Source organism: Stegastes partitus, unplaced genomic scaffold (genome assembly GCF_000690725.1).
Source record: "Stegastes partitus isolate 25-593 unplaced genomic scaffold, Stegastes_partitus-1.0.2 Scaffold147, whole genome shotgun sequence".
NCBI classification, from domain to species: domain Eukaryota; kingdom Metazoa; phylum Chordata; class Actinopteri; family Pomacentridae; genus Stegastes; species Stegastes partitus.
The window spans coordinates 653,124-678,987 of NW_007577878.1; the positions used below are offsets into that span (position 1 = coordinate 653,124).

A 25,864-nucleotide genomic window follows, 5' to 3' on the forward strand; every position below is an offset into this window, starting at 1 on the left:
ATAGCCACTGTTAGAGAACTGTTGAAGAAGCACTTTTGTTTGTCCTGGCTTCACCTGTTGAAAACCGCCTTCTTGGTCAGGTCTTATTTGAAGTGTGGAAAAAGTGAAGCTCCAGTCCTTGTGTTCAATGAGGCTGACCAGCGATCCAGCTGATGGCGAGCCTCCCAGTTGAACTTTGATGCTCCCAGTTGAAGTTTGAGTCTCCACCACACCATTCAGTGGCTTCTTTGGTAGGATTGTGTCAGTCCACTGACCAACATCAACAAGAGCCGACTTTGGATATTTTTCCTTGACAGTGACTATCCCCCCGATTTATTGACTTGAACTTTGTTTGGATCCACAATGAACAATTTCCAGAAGAACATTTTCAAAGAGACATTTTTTTCCTTAGTTTATTGGGCCCATATGTATTGCATTGTAACTACATTGTGCACTGTTTCAGTGGTTTTTCGAAACTAAAAAAAAAATCACAACTACTTGTACCTGTGTCCGTTGGTTATTGCTATTACTCTTAGCTCCTATGAACCTAGGTAGCGACGTGTACATACACAATACAATGTTTTTACAGGTAAAAAAAATTATTCACAAGGATATTTATCATGATGTGTGATTTTCTACATAAAACATTGGAAAAAAAAGAAACAGCAAAACATCAGGAAATTAAATTATTATTATTCTGACTTATAGTTAACTTCTTATGACTGAAGCCCAAAAGGTCAGTGAAGACCCATAATGAATAATACATTTTTTCTTTGCTGTGAACATCAGTTACTAAAACTAGTTGTCATCATTTTCTGAGTAGAAGGGTCTCTGACTGATGTGTTATGGTCAGATCGAGACTTGCAGGCCAAGGCCACAGACCACAGGAACATAAACACACCTGAGAAGAGAAAAGAAAGATTGAAGTCTTCCGGCAAATCATCAAAGTCCAGTGCATACCATATCTGAAGATCTTTCACATACTGACCTTGCAGGGAGTTCAATATTGTGAATGCATACAACCCAGGAAGTGAAATATATGTGATGTATGTGATGCTGGCTAAGCCCCAGGTTGACCCCATCACACAGCTGAGGCCCAGCAGTGTAGCGCTGTCTTTCCATAATCTGCTCCATTTCTCTTTGCTCATCTTCTTCTGCTCACTGCCGCTTTCAAAGCTTCTGTTGCCTCCTCGTAGCCCCCAGAGGTTAAACACCACCAGTCCAAGCATGCAGGAATTACACAGTATCACCAGGCAGGGAAAGGCCACAGTGGTGATGGAACTGACTAAAACTGCCTGCTGTTTGAAGTGCGTGTTCATCCAGCATCTGCCCATCATAAAAAAACAAAAACAGAAATTAAAGCCAAGAATGACATATTTAATGAGAAATTGTTTGAAATGAAAATATGCTTTTTTTGGAGGCAGTAAATTAATCTGACCACAGCTAAAATCACAATATGAATTTGCAGAGTATTCAAACCTCCTATGCATATTTAAAAACATAACAGTAATGGTTTCTTACATTTGTGCTTCTGAACTCTGGTTGCCTTCATTCTTATATTGTAGAGTGTATTTGCCATAAACACCTGAAATCCCACAAACCACTGAAACCAAAGTAGGAAGGCCTGAAAAAAAGAAGAAGAAGAAAGAAAAAACAAAACTGAATTCAACAAATATATAACATTTTTACCAGAATAGTTTTGAATGTCAAGAAACCCACATTGTTTATATTCCCTACATTTAAAAAAAAAATTATCACAGCACATTCGTCTCATGTCATTCGTTCATAAAATTTTAAATTGCCCCAGGGGATAAATAAAGTTATTTGAATTGAATTGAATTGAATTGAAAATAATGAATGCTGAATGAATGCATAATGACCACATCCTCATGTGTTCCTGTTCTCTTTAACACCCACTAGGTTTCTAATTATGACGCTGTCTGTCATACATGCATAAATATAAATTATGAACCTCTTTAGTATCAAAACTATTGCTACAATCCATATTTATTATTGTTAAAGTGGACCTTACTGTCATTTTTGTGATATCACAGCCATGTTTTGTTTTTTGATTCAACAGATACAAAGTCAACCCTAAATGTTACTGGTGTGCATAAATGGAATTTTTATTTTTATTTTATCTTTAATCTAGCTTCTACGTTATTTTTCTACACACTATTTCACAGAGTTGTCAACCTGCAAGTCGCTCTTTAAGCATCTACATGGCTGTTACTCTCTAATGTTCTTAAAAATTCTGTCTGTATTTGATCTGTTGGACAGCGATTGAGAGAAGCATTGTCCCAACCAAACTCTACTCACCCCATCCCACCAAGCTGAGTTTTAGCAGGTATCTCCTGACGTAGATGTTAAAGACTCGGACGAGGAGAAGGTAGAGGTGAAACCCTTCCAGAGCAGTCCAGCTGAAGGTGGCCAGTATGGACCAGTGTAAAAAGAAACCCAGAATCTGGCAAGCCACGCTGTCCTCATTCTCACTCAGCAGCTGCACCGAAAAATTGCTTAGCAGAAAGCAAAGGTGGAGGCAAAACAATGCCCCAGTTAGCTGCATATGCACACTGATGGCCTTCTCAGGACGCCGCCGACTAGAAGAGAAACAACAGTAGATCGTTTTCAGACAAATGTTTTTTTCATTCAGTTCAATCTGGCACTTTAAACTGGAACACTATACTTCCACACAGTCCAATGAGTCCCTACATTTTTTTTATTGAATGCTCTGGTTGGATATGAGATTCTGTCCTTGTTATATTTTTCTCAGGTTTTTTGACATACCATGATAATCAGAGGCTGTATCCTCATAGTTTAAAGGTGCACTAATCCCTCACAGATATAGATAGATGACATCACAGCTGTAGTGTTTGAATATGTGAGATTGTAAGGGCTTGAATGGTATAAAAAAGAGGAACGGGACATACCATCAGAAAGCACACTATACTTTTAAGCAATGTATCCCCATTTAAAAAAAAAAAAAAAGTAAATTGGACTCATTTTCCAGTCATGTTTGATCAGGTGCTTATAGGATCACCGCCTGTTTGTGACATTACAATGTTAATGCAATTTATTGAACTACCAAAAGTCAGGAAAACCCTAAACATCTTTAAATCATCGATGAACATTTGACTGAAAACACAACAAACAACTCCACAATTGTGTAATTAATAATCACAGCTGACACAACACGATTCTTTCACTATTTCCCAGCAACCACAGTCAAACATATTCTACGTATTCTGCAGGATAGAATGGTCTGACTGAACCTCTTAATCATTCTGCTATAAGAGACAGAAGTTCTCGGGTTTGTTTGTTTCTTTAAACTAATCACAACTGTCTTGGACAGAGCTAAGCAAAGGATGCAGCAAACAGATTATTTTACAGCCAAATGCTTTTCTCCTTTTTAGGCTTATTAAGCGACCAACATTGAGTCACAACCAAATCAACTGATTTCCAGTAGTTCAGACGTCTTTTTGATAAGGTTTTCTGTATTAAGATACGATGTCAGTCGTGCAAGTTTCAAGCAAATGTATTATTCCTTTTTTTGGATGAACAAAAGCAAATTTTTTATCATACAATCATTCTAACATTCATATACAGACAAAGTAAGCATTCTGATAGTGTTCTATGACTCCTGGTTTGACTTAGCAAAGAGTAAATCCTGTCACGTAGTTCACTTATACAATAGTAGAGGTCATTATTAAGCTGCTGATTCTTATTTTCATGACTGAGGACAAACAAAAGCTTTCAAAATGGTTCTCTTTCACTAAAGTTTATGGTGTGCAACCATTTTGCTGCATTTTCTGTCTGTTGCTGTACCATAATTACAGAATTTGGGCGTTCTAATAAAAAAAATTGAAGCGGGTAACCTGTGATGGAGAAAGTGTTTGCAGTCCTCCTGTAGAATAATTCAGTGAGTGCCCAAAGATTTTTTTTTGCAAATAATGTTAGTATTTAGTCCCACCTTTTGGATGGTTTGCTCGGTTTTTTAAAGTATGCTCCGGCATTGGAGATGTTTTGGTCTAAACTTTGGGTATTTCAACAGTTTTTACTATTGGATGAGAGGGGTGGTCTTGGCTGACATGATTTGTGTGATAAGAACTAATCATAGGAGAGTGAAGCGTTGACAATTTCCTTGGGTAGGATAACATTCACTGAAAATTTGAAAAGATTTGGCTCAATTATTATAGCAGTAGAGCTTTATACTTTTGACCAATTTTTTAAGGCGATTTTTGGTCATTTTTGTTAAAAAAAAAAAAAAAAAAATCAAAACAAGGGGGTGAATAACTCCCCCTGTTTTCACCAAATTTCCTTAATCTTAGACTGAAGTTGGGTGGACCCCATCAAACTGGCCAAGTTTCATCGAAATCCATGCCACCCCCTCCTGGTCCTATCGTGGATGCACTCTTAAATCTAACACTATTTATATTGTGTCCTATTAACATGAATCAGATATAATGGTTGTATGTCAAAGAAAATAAAAAAATAAAAACTCACTGTAGACGAATATAGATGATCAAGCTGATAAATGTGAAGACAATGGAAAGAGCTGATCCAATGTAGGCGATATAGTCAAGATACACAGCATTCCTTTTATCCACTGATAATACTGGGTTCTGAAAAAACAAGGTACAATTCAAAATAAAATGTAGACGCAGGAGACTGTAGCCTATGAGTTTATGCATATATATATATGAAGTAAAGCTCTGCCCTATGCCTCTGTTAAGTGCATTCCAAACTCTGTACATGACAATTTTGTGGCCAATTACATGTTCTGAAATTGATATTGATATTGCCTGAGTAGAAGTTCTTATATGAAAAGGGGTAATACGATGGCTGGAATGTTATTGTGTTCTACATGGTATGGATGTGCTATAGGACTTTTCAAATATCCTCTCAAACTGGTTAACTAGTTAGCTAATGATCTAAATCATGGTTGGACAAACAAGATTAGGGGGGAGAGATTCAGTTCGGGTTAACAAAATTACTCATTCTCAGAGGAAATGTGCGGTAAAAATGTCATCATCCTACCACAAGCACAGCAAAGAAGCTCAGGTGGTTGCAGCTGCAAATAAATTCAGATCCAGTGTGATTGGTGTCACAGCCCTCTGTGCTCCAGTGACCTAAAACACAATGTGCAAGTTTGAGTTCTCCTTTTTGTTTAACCATAAAAGTACTGCAGGCTTTCTTAACTTACCTGTTCCATCGTCTATCGTGGACTCCTGCCAAAACACACAAGTTCCGTTTCCAACCTGAAACACATTTTCAAAAAGTAAATCCAAAGTAAAAGGAAAAGAGGTAAATGTGTTTTTTGAGTGTGATGCTACACTGTAAAACATCATTAGAGAATTTAGTCAAATCAGCTAATTTTTTTTGGTTTACTTATTGTAAAAAAAAAAAAAAAAGTGAGTTTTGTTAATTTGCTACGGAAGCCGAGAGCGATCATGGCCACACATTTTTTTTAAACTGCATTTTCTCGAGATAACGAGATAATTATTCCGTTATCTCAGGAACACGGCGTTTGTTTTCTTGAGATAACGAGATAATTATCCCTGGATACTGATGCCTGTGTTTACAAAGAAACGAGTGACGCTCTGGAGTGCAGCAGTGACTTTGCCGAGAACGGACTGAAAATGTCAGATCGAGGATCATCTGTCATTGATGAACGCATCAGACTTTACTTCTCTCGAGGTATGACACAGGCTGAACAAATTGGTTTTCTCGAGATAAATTATCTCGTTTTCACGAGATAACGAGAAAACTAACTCGTTATCTCGAGAAAACGGCGAAGAAAGAACAGCAGCGGAAAACGACCGCTCTCGGCTTCCGTAATTTGAAGTTGATGTCATTTATATAATTTTTTTCCTTTTTTTTCTTTTTCTTTTTTCAGGAAGATCCATCCATCCATAATCTATGCATCGCTTAATCCTAGGGTCGCAGAGGGGCTGGAGTCTATCCCAGCTGACTTAGGGTGAAGGAAGGGGACACCCGGGACAGGTCACCAGTCTATCACAGGGCTACACTTAGAGACAGACAACCAAGCACACTCACATTCACACCTACAGACAATTTAGAATCACCAATTAACCTCAACATGTTTTTGGACTGTGGGAGAAAGCAAGAGAACCTGGAGGGAACCCACGCTGCACGGGGAGAACATGCAAACTCCACGCAGAAATATCCAGAGTGTCCTAACAGGGATGCGAACCAGCGACCTTCTAGCTGTGAGGCGACGGTGGTAAATTTCAGGAACATGAGTTCTTATAACTTGGGGCACTTTGGCCTAAAATGATGAGGTGAATGAATATACAGCTGAGAGTTTACTTGAAACAAAACTAGCACATAAACTGACAATATTAAATAGTTAAAACTCACCAGAAACACTAGTTTTTTGTAGTTTAAGAAAACATCGTGGAAACTTGCTGTGACTCTTGGTTGAATTCACTTTTGATTCTTAACTTAGTTAGTTTTAAACTTTCACAACCCAAAAGATGACTTTGAAGAAATTATTTAATCTAAGTACTGGTAACTAACATTCTTAAGACAGCAGAGGAACTTAAGTTTCTAGGCTGAATGAACCTACTGAATGAAATGATTATTAGTGCAGCAAAGGTAGGTTTGTCATTTTACCGGTTTGTCGTGCCTGAAGATCAACCTGACCGGTTGTGAGAGGTTCCTGACTGGATGGTTTCCTGCCCTTACTGCCAGGACTGACTCCCCCAAAACAGTGCCTGGTATGTGAGCAGGCTGGCGTCGTATCCCCCTTCCTCTTCCTTGCCTGGGACCTGTCAGCTGCAATAACAGGTTGCAGATTGGACACATGACATTTTTGGTGTGAAGTTAATTAGAAGTAAATCATCTTTTAAAAATGGTGGAAGAATTGCAGCAACATTAGCCGTGGGATCAACCGTCCATTGATTTTCAAAGTGGACAACAGCTGACTGTGAGTGGATGCAGTTCATGGCAATTAGTGTTAATAAATAAGGGACAGTGCTGCTTTGAATAATTATAATTACATAAATATACGAGGTGTGTCAGAAAAGTTTCAGGACTGGTGTCACAAAAGATATATTTCAAACCCGTTCAGTGCACGAGAAGAGGCAGAGTTGTGGCGGAACAAGTCGTGGCTGCTTCACCATGACAACACACCTGCTCCTGAGCATCCCACAGTTCCTGGCTGAGAAGAACATCTCCGTGCTGGAGCAACCTCGCTACTCACCCCACCTGGCTCTGTGTGTTTTTTTCCTCTTCCCCAAGCTCAAGGGGGTCATCAAGAGGACCTATTTTGAAGACGTGGATACCATCAAGATGGCTGTGAGGACGGAGTTGCGAAGGATCCCGGAAGAATCCATCCAGGAGTGGATGGCGGCATGGCAGAGAAGGCTGGGGAAGTGTGTTAGTCTCCAGGGGGATTACTTCGAAGGGAAAATTTGTAGTTTGTAGTTTGGATTTGAAATATGTCTTTTGTGACACCAGTCCTGAAATTTTTCTGACAACTCATACATGTCAATGCACAAAAAGATTAAGGTTCTGTTTCATCTGTTTGTTTACATCCACTGACCTTAAAATAGGTGCTGTTGATCACTGTGGCCACTAGCAGGACCGCGTCCCCGGACACACCTCTCATGCTTTGCTGGAGAGCTGAGGAGGGAATGTGAACTCCATGTTGAGGTGTAGGCCTTGCTTCAGCCTGAAACCCATAAACAACCATAAGTCTGTACACATATTGGATATACAGTACACCAAGTAAAAAGCAGGATTTTACTTGGTCAGATTTGTTGGCATATAAAGTAGACAAAAAGCCAGATTTCTTTGTTACTTATAAGAAGCAACAGACTTCACAAAAATACCTCACCTCTAGTGATGAGTTCATCATGCCACGAAAGAAGCCTGACGCACGACGCCCCATTGGTCCAGGATTACAGGTTGCAACTCTGTCCTCATAACAACTACCAACACACATTTAACACACTTCAGCACTTCGAACACAGAGTTACACAGTTATTATTCATTACAGTTTTATTCTGCTGTAATAAGTATTGATTGGCTTTGGGTGAACAAACACAGCTAAGTCGACTTTAGGCTATAAGTAAATAGCAAAGAAAAAGGCTCTGTCATTTCTTTATTTATTTATTTTTTGACAATTATGATATGAAAGAGTTAGTATCCACCACTACCATTACCTGAACCAACTGATATGATCCTTTCGACAATCATTGACGAGATCGTCACAGAGGTCTGTCAAAGTGACACACACAGAAGAAGTCACAATTAGCACAACTAATGGAGGTATACTGGATATAAAATTAGCAGCTAAATAGGTTAAAACCTCAACACATCGCATTCTTGGTTTAATAGCTGTACTAGCGTCCCCCCAGCCTTTGACAAGAGGACCGTGAGAGACTTTTCTCTTGGTTTGATGATCTACGACCTTGATATATTAAGAGTTAAAGTTCACCTCACAAGTTTAAACAAAACAACAATCACATGTGAAGCATACTCACCACCAGTCTGGGATGTAGAAAAGCCGATGAGGGTGATTAGACAAAGAATAATCCACATCGTGTCTCTTTGTTCCTATGTTGCCGCAGTTCAATACATAGCATGTTCCTGCCAGATTGAGGTTTGCTTAGTGAGGTAACTGTGAGTTTCACATCTACATATGTCACATGTTGACGGGGCAGAGACTGACAGCTCAGAGCAGGAAATGATTCATTTCAGATGCCTATTTTAGAAAACAAAGTGATCGCTGAAGCTGCTGCAGCAAATTTTCGTGGGAAATGTGACTAAGAAAGTAAAACATCACATTGTGGATTTATAGATTACCTTTAATTAGATTAAGATGGGAGCCTCATGTGAAGGCAGCTCTGATTGTTTTTGTGATCTGAAAACATTGTGACGTTAAAATGATCATTACTGGTTGTTGATAGAAAGAGATGTTTCAGTACACTGCTGTGAATAAAACTCCAACAGTAGACGCTGGTAAGAAGAAAGAGGAACTCTCCAACTGTGACTGTTTTCTTATGACGCAAGAGACAAGAAGCTGCAAGTCACAATAGTCAAGAAGAACTGGCACATAGAACTTGCTGGGGAAGTGAAACGCAAACCTGCTACATATGAGGTTTTCTGAAGTTGGCAGCATATGTAGGTAAATGAAAATGTAATTCACACTTGAGTTATTTTGAAACTCTTTAATATATGAAAGGAATCATTTATAGTTATTACAAAAAGCAGCTTAGTAAAGGGAACTTTTTTACTTGAACAGCAGACACTTACAGCTAAACTTAAGTAATGATGACAATTTTAATGGGAATCAAGATAAGGACATTTTCAACCACAGACATCATGAGGCTTACACGTGGGAGTTACTGTTACCATGGTTACATGAGGGGTGTATGGAACGGCCACCAGCAGCTGGACGGAAGAGGCTGAAGGCCGAGTATGATAGCAAGATATGATGTATATGATGATATGATATGAAGTAGTGATGTTACAAGATGTGCCGAGGCTTCTAAGCGTGTGTCGAGTAATGGAGGGGGCCTTTCCGGGAAGCGCGTATCGAGTCTTGCTTCATTTAGGGAAGGAGCCGAAAACGATGACATCCGAAGTCTCGCTGCCCAGCTGTACCACGTGACTGCTTCGTCAAGTGGTTCAGATTTTGGCGCAGGCTTTGGCAGCATTATAAACCCCACAGGCTCCATTCAAAATGAAGGCTTTTGTAGGCGAGCTGCGGTCAGTTCAGAGTATGGATAGAGTCTTGATTGTGTGGATACTAGAGTTTGGATAGCGTTTATATAGTTTGTGGAGATAGATAGTTTAGAGTTTGGAGAGTTTAGGAGCGAGAGAGATAGTAGATTTAGGAGAGTGAGGAGAGGATAAGAGGAGGATGGAGCCAGATAGGAAGAGGAGGATTTCCCCTATGTGGGAGCATCTTGATTTGTTCCGTCCTAATAATAAAATAATGAGGTAAGCTGCAATTAACAATATTTCAGATGCATTAGGTTTACTTATGAAGAACTGTATTTTTCACTGTTTCTTATTTTATTTAAAGGTGAAATGTTTATTGTGCTCCGAGGAGTTGGGATGCAATAACAACACCTCATCCATGCTAAGGCCCTACCGTGCCTTGAATGAGAATAGGGAGGAAACTGGAGCTTGTTGTGTATAAATATATTATATCACGTGTGAAGTATAGTCCTTAAGGTTTAAAATATAAAAGAAGTTACATATATGCACATAGTCATGAAATGTCTTCTTTTGAAGAAGTTGCTTGGGTCTTTTCCTTATATGGTTTCACAGGACAAGCAACAGACGGAGAAAAAGACGGAGGAAAAGAAATCCATATAAGGAGGCAACTATTCAGTGTGATGAAGATGGGCCCCAATCAGTTGTTTTACAACCTGAACAGGCATCATGCGACTTAGTAGTAAAAAGAAGGGTCAGAGGCAAAAGGAGTAGTCTTGCTCTGTCTGATGCTAGGGAGAGTTTGACCCAGAGATCTGTAATGCAATATTCAATGTGTAAATAAATTGATTGATTGAGACCGAACTGAATCTCATCTTTAGAAACGAACACAAGGAGAAAGACAGTTTTCTCCAACAAGCGTCACCCAGCCAAGGTAAGTCATTACAATATTATGCACCATCACAATTTTTCCATGCTGACATTTGTTTATTGTGCAAAAAAAGACTGGTAACAGACACTATTTATTCTCTTTTAACCAGCCACCAGAAAACAAGAGCTGGATGAAGCCCTAGTCTCCATGATAGTGAAGGGTACCCAGCCTTTCAGTGTTGTGGATGACGTTGGATTCAGAACATTTGTGTCCAAACTGGATCCCTATTATGTTCTCCCTACAAGGCAGCTATGTGTGGGTGCATACATGAAATGAATGAGTACTTTATTGTATGTCTCACAATTCAGCACTATATATTTTTCCTTTAGGCCCTAAAGGCCATGGTAGAGGCCAAGTATGAGTCTGCTAAGGGGCAGGCTAAGGCTAAAGTGGAGAAGGTGGCTGCTGTTAGCCTTACGTCTGACATGTGGACATCCATCAACATGGATGCCTACCTGGCTGTAACATGCCATTTTGTGGAGGAGAACACAAGGCTCAGTTCGATGCTGTTGGGAGTGCAGGCATTCCCCCAGTCACACACTGCTGATAAGATAGCTTGTGTGAAAGCCTCCCTGGTGGAGGAATGGGGAATCACTAATAGGGTGACGTGTATGGTCACTATTTTGGGAAAAATTACACACAGAGAAAACATTCAACAATATTTTATTATACACATATGTGATCATTTATGTAGACAAATTATTTGGTCATACACTTTTTGTAATTCATAGTCATTCCCAAGAGCCATAACAGACACATATATTCAATGCATCACACGTGTTAAGATTCAGCCGGCTGTGATTATACACCTGGCCAGTAGGTGGTTTCGTGTGCACATGAAGCTTCAAGAAATTAACCCTTTCTCGAACCAGTTGGCTCAACAAAAAAGGTCTTCTCAGGAGCATATGTTGCTTCAACCGGTAGCAGCTCCCAAATGAAGATCCTGACAGCCCTTTAAAGCCTCCTACCAGGAAGCTTAACCCGCCACCACAGACACAGGGAGGCTATATTCTTTGACAAAATTAAATACTTTATTTAACATTTCTATAAAGCCTTTTTAAATATAGTAACATATATTTACAAACATTAACTTTAACAAAGAAAAAATCAACATATTTACAATACACCCATAAAACCATAAATAAACACCTAAAACCTGAACAAAACACCCCCCACACCATTTCATCCTGTGGTCCCTCCCAGAACCTACAACAGGTGCTTCAACCAGGAGACACATTTGTCCGAACACCCTGACGGACCGGAAGCACAGGACGAGTAAGCATATTTTTTGAGCTTTACACTTACAGTAGTGATGGCCAGATGAAGCCTCATATAGCCTTGAAGCTTTCTATGCAATTGATTAAAAAAAGGTTAATTTCTCGAGGCTTCGAGTTCACATAAACCCCCCTACTGATTAAAAAAATGTATTGTCATTTCAACCATCAGAATTTGAATCCATTTTATTGTCATTATGCATACGCTTCCATACACACAACAAAATTAGAGTCGGAAGTCTCGTCTTTCAGCAAAAATACAAATGGCATAACTTAACAAATAAACTATTTGTGACGGCCTCTTCGCTGTCTTGCAACAGTGTCAGCATGGGAAAAAATCAGTGCCAAGAATAGAAATAAAAACACCTTACTTTGATTTTGTGTCATCCATCCATCCATTATCTATACACCGCTTAATCCTCACTGGGGTCACGGGGGGGCTGGAGCCTATCCCAGCCGACTTAGGGTGAAGGCAGGGGACACCCTGGACAGGTCGCCAGTCTATCACAGGGCTACACTTAGAGACAGACAACCAAGCACACTCACATTCACACCTACGGACAATTTAGAATCACCAATTAACCTCAACATGTTTTTGGACCTTGTGGGAGGAAGCCGGAGGACCCAGAGAGAACCCACACTGCATGGGGAGAACATGCAAACTCCACGCAGAAAGATTCCGATGCCCCCACCGGGACACGAACCGGCGACCTTCTTGCTGCGAGGCAACAGTGCTACCAACTGCGCCACCTTGCAGCCCTGATTTTGTGTCATTCATTTATTTAATCTGTTTTTGATTCATGTGTGGGTAATAGAAGTCTGTTAATGTCAACAAAACTTGCCAGTATGATTTCAGTCAATGTTTAAATATATCCAACAGGACATGAGACGTTTATGTTCAAACTGTTGCAATGTTTTTTAAAGTTGGGTACAGTGATTGTACTTATGAATACTGGGGTGATCACGACTTTATTGATTTTTACTAAGAAACAATATTTTTTCCACTATGCTTGGACACAGTCAGTTTTGTTTTTGGAAATAACTTCTCTGGATTTGGAGAAAACTCTTTCACATGTGAATATTATAGTAGTATAGAAGTGTTTCCATACAGGGGAAACCCTTCTCCCTTTAGGCTCCATAAAAACTAGTTTCTCTATGTCACAGGCAAATTGGCAAAACTCTAACATAAACACTGATACGCAAAGTCTACGGTGATTCACTGTGCTTTATGTTCATAAATCAAAACACTCAAACCCCTTCCTAAACTAGGGAGGCTTCATTCGTCATCAGCGACGTCACTCGCCTCCTAACGAAGCAAGCCTCAATATGCACTTCAGATTTTTGATTTGTGAGGCTTTGTGAACTTGTTTTGCTCACTACATGAAATGTTTAAGAAAAACCTTTAAATGAGTAGGCGTGTCCAAACATTTGATGGTACAGGACCTTCAGGTATACTAAGTTCCCTTGAAAATGTTTAGTTGTTTTTACCAACATGCAGTTCAACACAGCTGTTAATGTAACATCCAAAATGCACTAATGGATTGAAACACTTGATACACATCAACTCTGGTACCAGAATGCTTGTATTTGTCTCTGTAAAGGTCCTTTAATCAATTCATTTACTATACAGTACAGTAAAATTTCAGTACTGTGTGATCTATGCTTCCCTACAGAAGCTTTCCATCCCTGCACTGCAGTCCTCTGCAGAGATGTCCTTCAGTCATGCAGCATTTATTATATTCAAGATGTACTTCTAATCATACTTCTGGTGGTCATGAACTTTTCACCACAACGAGGGAAATAATTCCACGTGGCTGAGGAATGTAGAGTAAAGGGGGATGAAAGGTGACATTATCATGGGATTGGCCTTAAAGCAAAGTGAGGAATGAATATAGGCTGTCAGTGTATGTATGTAGATGTAGCAGAGTGAAACAAATTACAGCGTCAATGGCAACTGTTCAGTATTAGGTTTTAGAGCAGGATCAATAGTTGCATGATTAGGTTCATTTTGTCTACTCTGATTATAGGTATAAGGTTTATTTTTATTTTTATCAGACAATGAGTATTTTTAAGTAGGAGCTGTTTTTATCTCGACATGTTTCAACTGTCACATCAGTCTTCCTCAGAAATGTCACATGACGTGTCTTTATCCACTGGTGGTTTCCTGGAGGCATGACCCCGTCTGCCAATCTGTCAGATCTGCCTGACGGGCCACGCCTCCACGAAACCACCAGTGGATAAAGACACGTCACCGCAGACGTCAGTGACGTTTCTGAGAAAGAACAGACTTCAGACAGACAGAGAATCAACACACTTCTTTTTACAGACAGAGGTCTTGATCCCTGTTGTAAAGAATGCAGATTTAGGGGACTTTCATATTAGCTTCACTTTTCAGGCCTGTAAGCTACCATCTATATATAGTCTATGGCAGGTGTGTTGGAAAAGGGAAACCTCTAAAACATGCAGGACTGTGGCTCTCGAGGACCAGGATTGGAGACCCCTGGTCTACGGTTTTGCAACAATAATAAAAATAAACAAACACATAAAATTAAGAAATTGTCAAACACATAATTTTGAAGATTTCAACCCCAAAATAAATAAATAAATAAATAAATAAATAACAGAATTCAACTAAGTGAGGCTTTTGATAAAACTCCAGCAAACATCAAACTTATACTTCTGCCTTATTGAAGTTCGAAAATAATGGTGAATAACAGCCTCATAACATCAAGTCAGTGGACACTGATGCAGCTGAACCCGTAAAGGCAAATTTATCAAATTCAATGCAACAGAAATTAAAGCAACGATGCATTCATTGTAATCATAGCCACACCCAGTAGCCTCTTCTTTGAATGTGTCCTTCTCGACAGCCTCCTCATAATGGCCTGTACCAGAACAGCCTAGTTCTGGTACCTCCAGAGTGGCAGGGGTAAAAATGAGAAACACGTTTCCAAGTAAGTTTTCTGTGTCACTTATTTTTTTCAGCCATCAAAAGTGAAAAATGCAAACACATACAGGAACAATCTTTAAAGTGAAAGAACCCTTATGATAAGGGGCAGCAGCAAATTAGGATTATCTTCAGACTGTCAGGATCCACAACAAAATCTCCTCCTCCATCACCCTCAGCACTGGCTCGCCCCAGGGCTGTGTGCTGAGCCCCTTTCTGGTCACTCTGCTAACATATGACTTCTCGGCGAGACACCCCAGCTGTCATACAGTGAAGTTCGTGGACGACACAGCAGTAGTGGGACGCATCACGGACAATGATTAGTCGAAATACAGAGAGGAGGTGGAACACTTGGTGCAATGGTGCAGAGACAACAACCTCTGCATCAGTGTGAAGAAGACCAAGGAGATAGTGGTGGATCTCAGGAGGAACAAGCGCCCCGTATTGTGACATGCTGGGCTATGGCAATAAGGCCTTCTGTTTCACCAGAGTTCAGCTGAAGTACATTTACAAACATTTCTTTTTCTTTCGAAAAGGGCAATTCTGTAGAGAAATCAAACACTACAAGAAGTGTACTCTCTTTCTCAGAAACTGTCTAGACTGACGTCTATTTCCAAACATATGGTGGCTAATTCTGTACTTTGGAAGTCAGACCTATGCCTCTCTCCTTTAGATAAAAAATATCATCGTGCACCTTTGTCGCAATTCTATCATATTCAGTTCTCTGGAGGCTCACATCTTTGAGAGGAAGGAAATTATGCAGCTGTTTTAGATAAGACACTTGTGTGCACAGTTGTTCAGTACCAAGTAGTCAAGACAAATGTCAGGATCCCCACTTCAGCCCCTGCCTGGCTCCTTCTCCCTCTCCTGTCACTTTGGTCCAGTGTGCCTGATTACAGGTATTGGAGACAGCTCCGGGGATCACCTCACTCCATAAGGCTCATTCCACCACTCCCTGCCAGACAATAGACTTTCATACCCAGTGTTTCTGCCAGTCCCCATTCTGTCTCCTGCTTGCTGTCTTGAAGCCGGTACTACCTGAACCCCCCCTGCCTATATATATATATATACAGCCTGTATATCCTTTATACCATATATATATAATGAAACTGAATTAAATATTGAGAATCCACCATGTTTACTTGTATTGTTGTCACTAAAGGGCTACTTGCTGGTTTTACAAATGGCATCTGCTGAAAAATTTCAATACATGATTGAACTGGAAAACGTTTTGCAACAGCTGGTAATACTCCAAATGACACCAATAGTTTAGAATGTACAGTATGTCACATGGAGGATCATAGTTCCATTATTGGACCATTTTTATTGCTTATGAGTAATGTTCAACAAAACGTTGCTGAGCGTATTTTGTGCATCCATCTTGAAGGAATTTACGAGACTCTTGGAGAGACGTGAGTAGAAGCTACTGAGGGAGGTGATGCAGCTAGCTCTGCGTTTCAGAGAGGAAGACCAAGGTAAGTGATAAAAAATAGGAATGACGGCTTATGCAGTGGAAAACTCATAATCTCCATTATAGTTATTGTTACTTAGTCAATAAATGCTTTTTTGTTGTTGTTCTTCTTCTTCAAGGTGCAACATTTGAGCTGTTCTGCTGATTTACATGGCAGACTTAGAATTTAGCTGGGTAGGCATATCTCGAATTCTGTCTGTAAATATTCGAACACTGTAGAACCGTAGGCTACAACTTGGTTTGGTGGACTATGGAAATTTTACCAACATTTCAGACGATGATCTTGATCGTCTTACTGCTGAGGTACTGAGTCAAACCCCCGACTCTGGAGAGACATATGTTACTGGCAGCTTGAGAGGGAGAGGGATGAGAGTTCAGCGATGGAGAGTGCGAGAGCATCGGAGCTGATCCAGTGGGAAGGACAAAGAGCAATTCAACGGAGGGTCTACAATATCTCTGTCCCAAACCAAGTGTGGTATGTCTTCTTTTTAAAATGATCATTAAACTAAATATATTGAACATTAAATTCATTGTTCCACAGCTGTTAGGTTGAGCATGTCATAAGGAAAGTTTTAAGGATTTAGGAAGACCATGTTAGATGATGTTTTTCTGTTTCTTTATGTGACATGTCATATTGTTTTGAAGGCTTCTATCATAAGCCTTGTGACCGAACATAACACTTATCAAATAAAAACAAGGATTTTGTTTAAATGTAATAACAAGGCTTCATGTATGCCAACAAAGTAAAACATGATTTATTTTTTTTTAAACTCTGAGTCTAATCCTGAACTCTGAGTTGATCTACTCTGAGATAGGAAACTCTGAGTTTCTGGTTCCAGAACAGTGGATTTGAGTTCGTTTGATCAACTCGGAGTAGTTTCACCTGGAGTTAGGCGCGTGCACCACAACTATAAAAAGCCAGTATCAATGGAGCCCCATTTCGACAAGTCACCATGGCAACAGGGAAGCGGAGGGTTGTGTTTTTCACCTCACTAGAATTGGAAATCTTAATGCACTACTACGGTGAGTTTGAACACGTTTTTAAAAAGAAGTGCAGCACCGCTGCAGCTGCAAAACAGAGGGAGACGAGGTGGGAGAACATTGCTGCTTGGCTCAATGTGTAAGTTTAAACGTCGTCCTTTGCAATCACAATAATATTACAGGAAAACTGCTGGAATGGTAGCCTATTCATTTATTTAATTTAGGTGCAATCCTGCGGGGGACAAGCGCACTTGGTAGCAGCTTTAGATGAAATATAAAAAATGTGTTCAAGTCTGAGGTTGCAGCATAATGTCATTAACAGAGTATAATTTAAAATTCATTTAACAGATCTCTACATTATTCACCTGCAACCCTGTGGAACTCCTCCTTGATGGCTCTGACAGGTTTATGTCCAGGAAAAACGACAAAGATAGATAAAAGTCATTTCAGAGTGAGGCAACTTTTCTGACTGTCCTGCATACAGTTGCCTTACTCAAGTGCTCTGCATCTCCGACATTGTACAAAACACTTCCATTTGCAAAGAGACGCAGCGCAACACACAGTATCTGCTGGGATGTGAGAGCATGACTATGGCTGGTATTGTTGCAAATGTAAGGATGGGTTAGGTTGTGTATGTAGATGATGGACTGTGACGTGAAACTGTACCGCTCAAAAAGATAACTGTCTGGAAATACTAGAACATCTATGCGCGGTCTAATAACCATCTCCTGACGAATATTTAATTCTGTGTGCAGTAATGCTGCACCTTCATCCACGGGACCGTTAGTGAACAAAGTTGCCACCTACTGTGCCTAATGGACTTCTAATACAGCCTACTGACTCTGACTTTTTAAAATTGTTTTTGACAGACGGTAGAACTAGGCTACGCCAAAACTCGCCCACTGACTGAATGAATGAATGAGGAAATCAAATAGCGTGTGTGGCTGAAAGAGGGCTGAGACAGAGAGAAACTCAAGGTTCATTGAGAAAGACATGGTCCCAACCAGGTTAGGTTCATAGAGTTTGTTACTACAGCAACTGACCGAGGTCTGAAGTTACCTCATCAATTTACGGCAGCTGCTTTGTACAAAGTCTCTTTTTGCCTGTTACCTCACCATTAACGATATAGAAACCAAAACATTTCCACATACTGCTTCACAGATGTTTTGGTGTCAAAATTGTGCACTCTGGCCGCCTATGCTCACTAGTGTGCTCCATTTTTGTAGCAAACAACATAATATTACTCGCTTATTTTACTACCAGGTCAATAGGGCAGGTCATAGGTCATGCTGATAGTGAAGGTTTACAAAGCCCTCTGCTGGATCAAACAGCAAACTACATCACATTATCTGTTGGGCTCATAGTACATTTTGAATTCAAACCTGTCATTAAAGTTAAAATCTAATATATATTTCCAACATTTAATACAAAGTGAGAACCCTAATCTCCAGTAAACTGGTTCTGTAAAGCTAAATAAAGCTCTTACCTGCATTCAAAAAATCTGACAGATTTGGCTCTGTTATTCTGACAAATTTCACTTTGAGCAGCATGTTCTCTGCAGAAAGTATACAGCACATAAGCAGGATCAGCACAATGTAATAGAGGTAAAAGTCCACATGCTCATTCTTACACTAAACAAAAACAACAAAATAAGTTTGACACTGTCATGCACTGTCACATTTCTCTATATAAAGCAATCCCAAATGCCTCCTATTTAGAATCAAAACATACTTTACTATTATCAGCCCTGGCCACTTGTCTACATATTCTGACCTGAGGTTGTCAAACATCATCAACTCAAATGGTTTTTCAATAATAACAACTGTAGTAGCGCGACTACTGCGACATAATATAAAATTATGTGTAAAATGTCAAATGATGTGTAACCCACAAAAAAGTTATGCAGCTGCGGTTGTTATAAGTTATATTGTATGAAACGCCATGTTCCTGGTTGTCCATGAAGGCACCTTGTGGTCACGTGACAATTCACGCACACACACGCTCTAGACAGTTCAGCTAGTCCCATTCTCTGGAGCACTATACAAGCTGTCTGTGCTTCTCCTCTGACAGAAGTGTTGGGAGAGAAGCTACAGGAGGGCTGCTGTGGCTCAGGTGGCAGAGTGGGTGGTCCTCCAGTTGCAAGGTTGGCAGTTCGAAGTATCCTTGGGCAAGACACTGAACCCAAAGTTGCTCCCAATGGCAGGCAGCACCTTGCATGGCAGCTCTGTCACCATTGGTATATGAATGTGTGTGTGAATGGGTGAATGAGAAATACATTGTAAAGAGCTTTGGATAAAAGCGTTATATAAGTGCAGAGCATTTACAGCAGGTTAGTCTCGCGCAATTTTTTGTTGCTTTATATACTGGGTATTTATATACTCTCCAACCTCTCCAACTAGTAAGTAAGCATACCATCGAGTGTTTGTGAACGACTCTGAAGAGACGTATTGAGGCACTCCAATTCCTCTGTAACCTCCAAGACAAGCAGAAGACCAAGAACTACATTGCCCTTTTGCAATCTTTCGAGCAAGCCATTTGCCCTGCTGGCTGAATGTGACTTACCAGATGCCATTTACCCTAAAGCAAGCAGTACTGGCTGATACAAGCTCAGTAGTGAACGAATGGCACCTGTACATACAGTCCACCTCGTGGGACACAAGGGCCTGATAGACTGGGTAGGCCCACTCTCTGCTTTTGCAATATCCTGAAAAATGGACTTTATTTCCATTGACTGGCCAAACAGAACTCCCAATTCATGAGCCCACTGCAAAGAGTCACGAACAACAGAAGAGGCTGTGCATGAATGTTGTGTGATTAGGTTCACACAATGGGCCCCGCAATGTACACAAGGAGCCAGAGGTTGATGCTTCCTGATAATGGCCTGTGCTCCTGAATATATCCCTGCCATGTTTACAGCACCATCATAGGTTTGCCCTCTCAACCCAGTGATTGACAAATTCAGACGAAGCAGTAAATCCATAATAACCTTTGCAAGATTTTCTCCTGTGGTCACAGACACTTCATACATGCCAACAAATTCCTCATGAACCATCAGATCATGATCAACATATCTCACACATACTGCCTCCTGCTCCTTTCCTGACACATCTTGTGTTCCATCCATAATCACAGAAAACTGCAGTTGCGGATGTGACCTGATGTTATCTGCGATTTCACAAATTCTTGAGTGGCTCAATATAGTCAGGATCTCATTTTGAACTTGGGGGCATGTATAGTCCATTCGGGAACTCAGCCATTTCCTTAGATCAGGATCATCCTCAGATTTGTATTTCAATAGCTGTGCAAAATTTCCTTCACTGTCATCATGCCCTCTTAGAGCTAGACCCTGCCTTGCCAAGACCTGCACAGCACTGACTATTTTTAACAGACAGGTTCGTGCCTCCTCTTGCTGTGATGCCTTTACATTAGACAGTTGCACATCCACTGATCTATTCTCATATATTTGCATTGTTAAGGCTATTTTGTGACATTCTGATAGAGCATGTAATGCAAACCTTTCACGACCCTTCTTCCAGTTTTTAAAACCAGTGGAAATTAATGTATTCTCTGTGTTTTTTGCAAGCTGTGGTGTTTTCTTTTCAAATTCTTTGCGACAGTAAAAGCACAACGCTCCTTCAACACCTGGGATAAAATGAAGCCAAGGGAAGTCCTGATACCATTGACTATGAAATCTTAGAGTTTTGTCAGACAATCTCTGAACTACAATGGTCTTAGGATCTGGCTGATGTGGTTTTAAAGTGGCCACAGAAGATGCTTCCTCTGCTGTATCTCTGTCTGACTCTGGAGCTTCTCCCTGCCTGTCAGTGCTGCAGCCTGGTCTCTCCCCTGACACCTGACCATCTCCCTGTGCTGCCTATTGCAATACAGACAAAAACATTTTGTATAAATAAAACTGGTTGTGACGTTGCAGTGGAAATGCTCATCTTAGAGTCACTCTTATCCTGTTTACATCTCCATAGCCAGATATATGTTCTCTTGCAAGAATATAGATAATAACTGTGCAAAGCAGCATTTAAAAATAGAATTAATAGTAGTGGTGAGGAAATGAATCACAAAGTCAGCTTTATGCTATTGTTCTATTCTTTTCTTACCTGTGTCCCTGCACAATCCTCCCTACTGCCCTCTGGTCCACCGTCTCCTCTCTCACCTGCTCTTTCTATTGTGACAATGAAGATTTAAAAATATGTGGAAAACAACATTGTGAAATAGTATTAGGAATACAGTAGTAGTAGTAGAATTTAACCTCAAAATCCCTTTGATGCTATTGATATTTCTCTCAGCCAGTTATAACAGAGACATTATGAGGACTTAATTCATAATTTCTCCTCACCTGCTGTGAAGACCCTCCATGTCCAACCCTGCTGCTGGCCTCTGGCCCACTGCCTCCTCCCTCACACTGCTCTTTCTATTGTATAAACATTAAAAAATATGTGCAAAACAATAGTGAGCACATGTTCTGTACAGAAATGAAGGAGGAGTGGGTTTATAATCAGCTCACTTAGCTAACTAAATTGACATTTAGTTAGAGTCCTGCACTGTAACTCAACCTAGGAAGAATGTCTCAGGTTCATCTTGCACTGCTTCTCTATTGAAGACATCACTTACTTTAAAGGTGCGGCATACCACTGTATAGTGGCCTTTTTTACCACACTTGCGGCATTCTGCTCATCTAGCTGCACACGTATCGTTCCTACTGTGCAGCTGTCCACACCTTGAACATTGTCCTCGGGCTGTTCCTTCAGAACAGTGCTGCCTGGAGGAGCTGAAACGGTCCTCTCTCCTCGGTGGTTTAAAGGCACCACTTTTCGGTCGTGCAGCATAGCCGGCAGTTGGACCCTGTGGGCGGCTCCGTGTCACCTCACCAAACACTGCGGCTATGTTCTGCTGCTCAGAAACTTGCTCCTTAATCTGCTCGAACTTCCTGGCTGCTCTGCACGCCTTTTCCAAAGTTAAATCCGACATCATTTGCAACCTCTGTGACAGCTCTTTGTCCAGAACTCCATTCACCAGTCTGTCTCCTATGTTTTCATTCTTAACGGCTCCAAAATCACAATTTTCTGCCAGTTTGTGTAAATTGCGGACATATTCCTCCACACTCTCACCAGCTTTCTGTACTCTCTGATGAAATCTTTCCCTCTCATGAATTACGTTTACTTTCGGCACAAAATATTTGTCCAGTTTGTCCATCAGGACATCGTAGTTATTTTCATCAGCAGCATTTACATAGACAAAAGTTTTGACAATATGCTCGGCTTTGCTCCTGAGTGAGTACAGCAAGGTACAGACCTGTATTACTCCATCCTCTTTGTCTAGCTTAGTAGCGATCCTGTACCTGTGGAACCTGTTTCCAGTCAGGCCACAGCTCCGGGTGGGCAAAATCAAACTTGTCCGGTAGTGGGAACTTTGCCATAGTTGACTTTTGACACCATGTATGGTTTAATGACCAGTCAGGAGTAACATCGTCTCAACAATTTTATCGGAGCACGTCAGAACAGACATGCGATTGATGCATTCCTGGCATACTTCCTGAATACCTGAGTCACTGCACATGCTCGCCTTCAGTCCCATATCAATACATAACACGCAGCGTCAACTACTCACTATTAAACTCATTACATTACAGCACACCATTCAAGCAACGTGCCCAGCCGATCCATCCACAGGATTTTGAAGCCATCATCATCTAGGTGAGCTTCTGGAAGCTGGTGTGATAAGGGAATCTTCATCTCCTTTTGCATCGCCTGTCGTGGTAGTTCATAAGAAGAATGGGGAAGTCACATTGTGTATTGACTCTTGCAACTAAACCTCCAAACAATAAACGATGTGTATCCACTACCTAACCTGGAAGAATCATTGTCAGCCCTTTTCAGGTTCCAAATGGTTCTCAGTCCTTGATCTAAAGTCTGGTTACTATCAGATCAAGATGTGTGAAGAAGACAAGCTGAAGACTTTGTCACTCCCTTTCAGCTTTTGGCAGTTTAACCAGATGCCCCAAGGTGTCACAAATGCACCAAGCACCTTGCAACGCTTGATGGAATAGTGTAGGGCTGAAGTTGTCACCCGAGAAATGTCAATTCTTCCAGGTATCTGTTCACTGCCTGGGCCACATAGTGTCTGAAAATGGTGTTCAGACAGACCCAGAGAAGATAGAGACCATAAAAACCTGACCAATTCCAACAACACTGAAACAACTGAGATCTTCACTGGGCTTTGCAGGATATTATCGCCACTTCATTAAAGGTTACTCTGCTATAGCCAAGCTGCTCAATGACCTGACTCAGGGATACTGTAAAAGTACCCAAGATCTGAAAAAAGGCCTCTCTACAGTCCAAATCAGCCATTTTGAGAAAGATGGTGTAATGAAAATGTCTGAAAATGTGGAAAACGGAATGCAATCGCAGACAAACTAAACAAATACAAAAACAAGAATTGCAAATGATCCAAAATAGATTCAACCTGTTAGAAAAAGAAGCACGCAGATAAAAAAAGCAGGCTTCTCGTTTATATCCCCCTTTAACAGGAATGAAGGGTCCTCTTCTTGACACTTGCCCACTTCCTCCCTACCAACTGCCGCCACGCCACCCGAAACCGCCACAGCACACAGGCAAAGCAGAAGCACCAGCCATTACTGGGTCCTGTTCCATGGACTAGGGATCGCTATCGACTGGGTCACCGGCCGGTCGGGTCGCAGAGGGCAGTAAGACCATGTTGACGGCTCAATGTACAGTCAGGCCACTACAAGCCGAAACCAAATGAGTTAGTAGGCGAGTAGTGCTTCTGTGATCAGCGTTTTTGAAAAGAAAACACTGAGAAGCAGAAGGCTGAGTTGTCTCCAGGGGAGCATGGGTGGAGAACTCAGTGGAAAGGGGTCTAGCCTGGGACTGCGCCCTGGGAAAGGGAGGTCCGAAGGACCTAAGTGTTCTCTTTCTAAAGATCTGACTGACCAGTGAGAAGATTTAGGGCCTTTCACACTCCAATGTGTACAGGTCACTGACTGGGAACCCACTGATGACTCTGATGACTGTTGTATGTTTCTCTCCCTCTCTGAACACACACAAAACCCCATACACACACGCATTTCCTGTTCTGCGTTCTGTGTACCAGCTTGAGAGTCCCTCTGCAATGTAGAATCTGCTTGACTCTCACACACTCACCTGCCTGTCTGAAACTGTTTAAGCTCCTCCCGAACTAGCTGACATTCTACACAATATTTGGGCTGCACACAAATATGATGTGGGACTCATTAAATCTGCACAGCCAGTGAGCATGAGGGGAAAGTCAAACTATAGGCCAAATCAACCACACTATCCACTCAAACCTGAAGCCATACAGGGCATTAAACCTGTGTTTGATTCTCTTCTTGCCGCAGGTGTAATTGTTCTCTGTCCTGATTCTCCCGTGCGAACTCCAGTGTTTCCGGTGAGGAAAATCCGGGACAATCCACCAGATGACTGGAGATTTGTCCAGGACCTCAGAACCGTCAACGCTGTTCACGCCAGAGCTCCACTCGTCCCAAATCCTTATACCATCCTATGTGACGATTCGTGCTCAGTGACAATGCGGGTGGACCCAAACGAAAAGGGAGACGGGGTGTAGGGTTAAAGGAAACAGGATTTATTTAAGGAAGGGGGTGGAGTGAAGTCTTTGGGGTCGTGATCCGAGGAAGGGGGGTCCCGAGAGTGGTGCACGAAGAGCCGGTGCCTGAGAGTGTCTTGGTCCGTGGGGTTTTTCCTTGTGCAGAGAGGGAGCCGTGACGAGGGAAACCGAGGTGGTGCGCAGGGGTCCGGTGCTCAGGGTTCGGTGCTCGTGGGGAGGTGCTCTTGTAAAGGATCTCCCGGTGAAGGTGTCCGTGGTCGTGGATTCCCGTGGGTGACAAACGCTGGAGTGCTTGGAGGTGTGCCGAGTGCTGGAGCCGAGGAGGAGAACTGGAGACAGGCAGAGAAAAACATACCATAAACTTGAAGCTAGAGAACATCAAAATTGCTCAGCGCGGTGTAGCAGCTCGTGGCCTGACTGTACCCCGAGGTAGGTATCACAATCCTCTGGCGTCGGTCTTCTGTGAGACGCCAGTATTTAAGCCGGGCACAGCTGATGAGCCGATGAGCCACAGCTGCCAGCCAGCGATCTCCCCTGATCGGCTCCGCCCAGCCTGCAGTGAACAGAGACACACCCACCAAAACACAGAGACAGACAAAAACCCAAAAACCCAGTGAACAAAGTCTAGGACCCTCACATCCTAGCTCAAATTCCTCCAAGAGCCCAGTGGTTTTCGGTAAAAGATCTCTCAAATGCATTTTTCAGCGTGCCTATTCACCCAGATAGTCAGTTCTAGTTTGCTTTTGAGTTTGATGGCAAGCCCTACACTTTCACTTGGCTGTGTCAAGGTTATTGTGAATCTCCCACTATCTACAATCAGGCACTGTGTGAAAGTCTCTCTACGCTCACACTTACACCACAGTCAGTGCTTCTGCAATATGTTGGTGATCTATTAATAGCAGCACCACCATGAGAACAGTGTGTAACTGAAAACTCCAATTTGCAAAGCCGGAAGTCACTTTCTTAGTTTCTCT

General features: G+C 41.4%; 1 protein-coding gene and 1 long non-coding RNA gene across 2 annotated transcripts; both read right to left on the reverse strand.

Annotated features, from left to right (window-relative positions):
- Window positions 1-364: 364 nt before the first annotated feature.
- Window positions 365-8,615, reverse strand: adgrg3 (adhesion G protein-coupled receptor G3). Its single transcript, XM_008279202.1, has 12 exons — window positions 8,490-8,615; window positions 8,169-8,223; window positions 7,841-7,934; window positions 7,547-7,675; window positions 6,616-6,777; window positions 5,183-5,237; window positions 5,017-5,108; window positions 4,483-4,601; window positions 2,299-2,579; window positions 1,501-1,603; window positions 968-1,305; window positions 365-880 (listed from the first exon to the last, which is right to left on the reverse strand). The coding sequence occupies exons 1-12, from the start codon at window positions 8,545-8,547 to the stop codon at window positions 765-767; spliced, it is 1,602 nt and encodes a 533-aa protein (XP_008277424.1). The 5' UTR covers window positions 8,548-8,615; the 3' UTR covers window positions 365-764.
- Window positions 8,616-21,076: 12,461 nt separating this feature from the next.
- Window positions 21,077-21,684, reverse strand: LOC103355411 (uncharacterized). Its single transcript, XR_520088.1, has 3 exons — window positions 21,625-21,684; window positions 21,386-21,450; window positions 21,077-21,147 (listed from the first exon to the last, which is right to left on the reverse strand). It is a non-coding gene; the product is annotated as an uncharacterized LOC103355411 (long non-coding RNA).
- Between the last annotated feature and the right edge of the window lie 4,180 nt (window positions 21,685-25,864).

Bases quoted from the DNA above. Each gene is read 5' to 3' on its own strand.
- adgrg3 (XM_008279202.1), bottom strand. From the start codon at position 8,547: ATGTGGATTATTCTTTGTCTAATCACCCTCATCGGCTTTTCTACATCC. The intron at 1,604-2,298 runs GTGAGTAGAGTT...TCTTTTTTTCAG, and splicing joins ACTCAGCTTGGTGGGATGGG to GCCTTCCTACTTTGGTTTCA. The intron at 1,306-1,500 runs GTAAGAAACCAT...TATGATGGGCAG, and splicing joins CAGAGTTCAGAAGCACAAAT to ATGCTGGATGAACACGCACT.